Raw genomic sequence first — 4,902 nt, forward strand, 5'->3', positions numbered from 1 at the left:
ACCGAGCTGAAAGGATACTGATATAGAGGTAAGGGCACTGCATCAACATTCATCTCATAAATTCATATTTAATATAGATTATTAAAATGTTTTTCACTTTTTTATCTTTGTAAAATTAAACTTAATAGTTGAGTTATAGATTATCTTGAAATTGTATGTAATTTAAAACCTGTAAAGTTTTGTTTTTATTTCTACTCAATTTTGTAAAATAGCCAGCTCATCTCTCCTCGGTGCATATGATACTTGGGGAAATAAATTCAGGGTACAGAAATGAAAGCCTAGCTAAGAGTAGTCACTCTGCTTAGCAATTTCAGAAAATGTTCAGTCATTAATCATATTTGGAATAGAAGTAGCATAATTATTATTATAATTATCATTTATTATTATCGCGCCATTTATTCCATGGCGCTTTACAAGTGAAAAAGGGTATACGTACAACAATCATTAACAGTACAAAACAGACTAGTATAGGAGGAGAGAGGACCCTGCCCGCGAGGGCTCACAGTCTACAGGGAATGGGTGATAGTACAATAGGTGAGGACAGAGCTGGTTGCGCAGTGGTCTACTGGACTGAGGGCTATTGTAGGTTGTAGGCTTGTTGGAAGAGGTGGGTCTTTAGGTTCCTTTTGAAGCTTTCCATGGTAGGTGAGAGTCTGAGGTGCTGAGGTAGAGCGTTCCAGAGTATGAGGGAGACACGGGAGAAATCCTTTACGCGATTGTGGAAAGAGGAGATAAGAGAGGAGCAGAGAAAGAGATCTTGTGAGGATCTGAGGTTGCATGCAGGTAGGTACTGGGAGACTAGGTCACAGATGTAGGGGGGAGACAGGTTGTGCATGGCTTGGTATGTCATTGTTAATGTTTTGAACTGGAGTCGTTGGGTGATGGGAAGCCAGTGAAGGGATTGGCAGAGTGGCGAGGCTGGGGAGTAGCGAGGGGAGAGGTGGATTAGGCAGGCCGCAGAGATTAGGATAGATTGGAGGGGTGCAAGAGTGTTGGAAGGGAGGCCAGAGATAAGGAGGTTGCAGTAGTCAAGGCGGGAGATGATGAGGGCATGCACTAATGTTTTTGCTGATTCTTGGTTAAGGAAATCACGGATCCGGGAGATATTTTTGAGTTGTAATCGGCATGAGTTGAAGAGGGCTTGGATGTGTTGCTTGAAGGATAGAGCAAAGTCGAGGGTTACTCCAAGGAAACGTGCTTGTGAGACTTGGGAGAGTGAGCAACCATCAAGTTGCTTAATTATAATACAACAGTCAAAAAAAGCACATAAAAATGTAATATATGTAGTATCTAAGGATGTATAGTATTTTGCATTACTATTAGTGATGAGCAAATACTAAATATTCAGGTTTGAGCTGTTTGTGCCGAATACCTACCATAGTACTATTCCAGTAATCATCACAAATAATGGACCTAACGCAAGTAAAAGGGAAACCCAAGCATTTTTCTGGAAAATCTTCAAGAAAAGTGCTTGGGTTCCCCATTGACTTGCATTAGGTTTGTTATTTATGACAAATACTGAAATCCTAGGTATTCGGTATAACTCAAACCTGAATATTTAGTATTCGCTCATCACTAATTGGTATCCATGTCCATTCTGAGTATGAAACACTATTCTCAAGGCTAAAGGGGGCTTTACACGCAGCGATATCGCTAGCGAGCATACCCGCCCCCGTCATTTGTGCGTCATGGGCAAATCGCTGCCCGTGGCGCACAATATCGTTAGGAGCGGTCAGACGGACTTACCTGCCTAGCGACGTCACTGTGGCCGGAGAACCGCCTCCTTTCTAAGGGCGCGGTTTGTGCGGCGTCACAGCAGCGTCACTAAGCAGCCGCCCAATAGAAGCGGAGGGGCAGAGATGAGCGGCCGTAACATCCTGCCCACCTCCTTCCTTCCTCATTGCCGGCGGCCGCAGGTAAGCTGTAATTCGTCGTTCCCGAGGTGTCACACGTAGCGATGTGTGCTGCCTCGGGAACGACGAATAACCTGTGTCCTCAACAATCAACGATTTTTTGAAAATGAACGACGTGTCAATGATAGACGATTTGATGAGTATTTTCCATCATTAACGGCCGCTCGTTGGTGTCACACGCAAAGACGTCGCTAACGATGCCGGATGTGTGTCACGGAATCTGTGACCCCGGTGATATATCGTTAGATACGTCGTTGCGTGTAACGGGGCCTTTAGCCTATGAGTGGTCAGAAGACTAAAATGAGTGTGAATTGATTTGGAAAACCTGTTCTAACAGCCACATCAGTAACATCAATAGTCTGTGGTCCCTGAATAGTAGCCCTTAAATCCACCTTTTACTTGATTGTATTGAGGTTCTTCTTTTGATTAGTCAGCCTGGTAAGGTCACATGTTCATCACCCGTGTAATGATGATGCCATGCCAGGCCAGTCAAAAGAAGAGCCATGAGTCCCTCAGGTAAGAGCTTGTTCTCAGGGCTCATAACAAGCAGACACAGTTTACTGATGCGGTGAATGGACCAGGGACTGCAAATCAATTTGAACCAACTTCTCTACAGATCCAATGGAGGCCAAGAGCAGAGACTGAAAGATTTTCATCGTGAAGGATTTATTATTTTGTTGTAGTATTTTTTTTATTTTTTTTTAACATTTACAGTTTTTTTTACAAGGTAATTTTCATATTGCTGTTTTTCTTATAATACACACTAGTGAGGGGTAAATAGTAACTATTCGTTTGGATAAGCCTTACAAAATACCGAGTATTATTCCAGTATTCATCACGACATGAAAAATGATTGGGTTCCCCACTGACTTACATTAGGTTCGTTATTCGTGATGAATAACGGAATAGTACTTTGGGATTCGTTCCGAATAATCTGCACATGAACAGTTACTATTCGCTCATCTCTACTCCACACTAAAGCAGAAATCTGCGCAAACTGTGGCTTATGGTGAGCTTAACAAACCTTGGCATTTTGTCCCTCAACAGACTTCAAAGAGGTTTTCCTAACTAGACAAATGAGGACCTACTGGCCATCAACGTTTTTCTGTAATTCCAGCTTTTAAACCTTTGGTGATTAATGATTGTAGTTACGTAGAGTTCTCTAGAGGTGAAAAGGGGGTTACTCCTTTTATACAATTCATATAGGCTAATAATGTTTATTGGTATGAGTTGTCCAAATAGGTACAAATAGGTCAGGCCATTTCAGTTTTATTGATATAAAGTATCTAAAAGCGTGTTTATATAGTTTTCTCACTTACTTGTTGGCACTATTTCGTTAATGTTTGTTTTTTTTTGTTTTGTTCACTAAATTATTCCAGATATTTACGAAATTTATCACTTTAGGAAATGATAGGATTTTCCTTTTTGTTTTCGATTTAAAGCATGTATCCCCTTCCTGTATATTTATCTCTTCTAGTTGTATTCTATTTATCCTGTTTTGCTCCCTAGGATAACTTACATTTTATTCTTTCAATGTAAGCTTTCCTAAATTGCGATTTGTCCAACACATCTCAGAATTTCAAACCCAGATTTATGTTGCAATTATGCATTGATTAATTAGATAGATGGATTAATTTATAACCAACATATCTGCATGAAGACAACATGAACGACTGTCCAAATGGAAGCTCCAAACAAGAATTTCTCATTGTCGCCTTCTCAATGTCATCACTTGGCCAACTTCAGTTATTTTTTGTAATTCTGATTATTTATTTCATTACTATGTTGGGGAACCTGACAATCATTCTTCTTGTGTGTTTGGTACCAAAGTTACACACCCCAATGTATTTCTTCTTGGGTAACCTTGCTGTTGTTGATGTCACGTCCATCTCTACTTCTGTCCCTAAACTCTTCTTTATCACCCTGACTCAGGATCACAGGATCTCTTTTGGTTCATGTATGACACAGTTATTTTTCTACATACTTTGTGGTGACGGTGAAGTTTTCATGTTGACATTAATGGCCTATGATCGCTATGTCGCAATATGTAAGCCCTTACAATATTACATGATAATGAGAAAGAACGTGTACATCGTAATGGCCGCTTCTAGTTGGCTACTTAGCGCTTTAAATTCTTTATTACATACACTGCTTACAGTTTTTTTGCAATTTTGTTCTTCTCATGATATTAACAATTTCTTTTGTGACCTCAATTCCCTAACTGCTATTACCACTACTGACATCCATAGTCTGAAAGCCTTCATGCTCTTTGAACTTTCTGGTAACATTGCACAATGTGTAATCATCATTGTCTCGTACATCTTTATCTTCTCGGCCATACTGAAGATCCGTTCCTCGGCGGGACGTATGAAAGCGTTCTCTAGCTGCACCTCCCACATTATCACCGTTATATTATTCTATGGACCAAGTATGTTCTTGTATTTGAAATCAGACTCAGAAAATTCAAAGGATCAGGATATGTTGCTGTCTATGCTTTATGTCGTGGTAGTTCCAATGTTGAATCCTCTGGTCTACAGTCTGAGAAATAAAGAGGTTTGGGGGGCTATTGTAATGTTAGCAAATAAGAAAATGTTTACATTTATTAAGGGATAGAACAGGTACCATGTCTCATAAAGAACAGGAGGAAAGAAGTGGGGAAAGAAGAGAAAGATGGTAACCAAGTCCTGTAGATGCACAGGATTTAATTTTATGATAATAGCAATAAGAAGGTCTGAGTTGATGGCACTGCTTGACGTCTTCCAATTTTGTAGGAAAGTAACCATGAGGCATCTTTCATCTGCTCCACTAAGTTTACTTGGATAACGACTGCATCTACAGTCTTCAACAATGTCTATATTTTGACGCTTCTTCAAAAGAGGTTCAACCGCCTGTTTGGAAACTCCAAACTGCTTTGAAACCTTTGGAAGAGACCTTGCTAATGAAGTATTTCTGCATTTTGTCTTCTTGCTGAGTTTAGTCTTTCTATGGT

General features: G+C 40.1%; 1 protein-coding gene across 1 annotated transcript; it reads left to right on the forward strand.

Moving 5' to 3' along the window:
- The first annotated feature begins 3,578 nt into the window (after positions 1–3,578).
- Positions 3,579–4,526, forward strand: LOC142302744 (olfactory receptor 1G1-like). The gene has a single exon (XM_075343857.1). It carries the CDS (start codon positions 3,579–3,581, stop codon positions 4,524–4,526), a length of 948 nt encoding a protein of 315 aa, XP_075199972.1.
- Positions 4,527–4,902: the final 376 nt, after the last annotated feature.

The sequence above is a fragment of the Anomaloglossus baeobatrachus genome, chromosome 4, assembly GCF_048569485.1.
Source record: "Anomaloglossus baeobatrachus isolate aAnoBae1 chromosome 4, aAnoBae1.hap1, whole genome shotgun sequence".
In the NCBI taxonomy this organism is placed as follows: Eukaryota; Metazoa; Chordata; class Amphibia; order Anura; family Aromobatidae; genus Anomaloglossus; species Anomaloglossus baeobatrachus.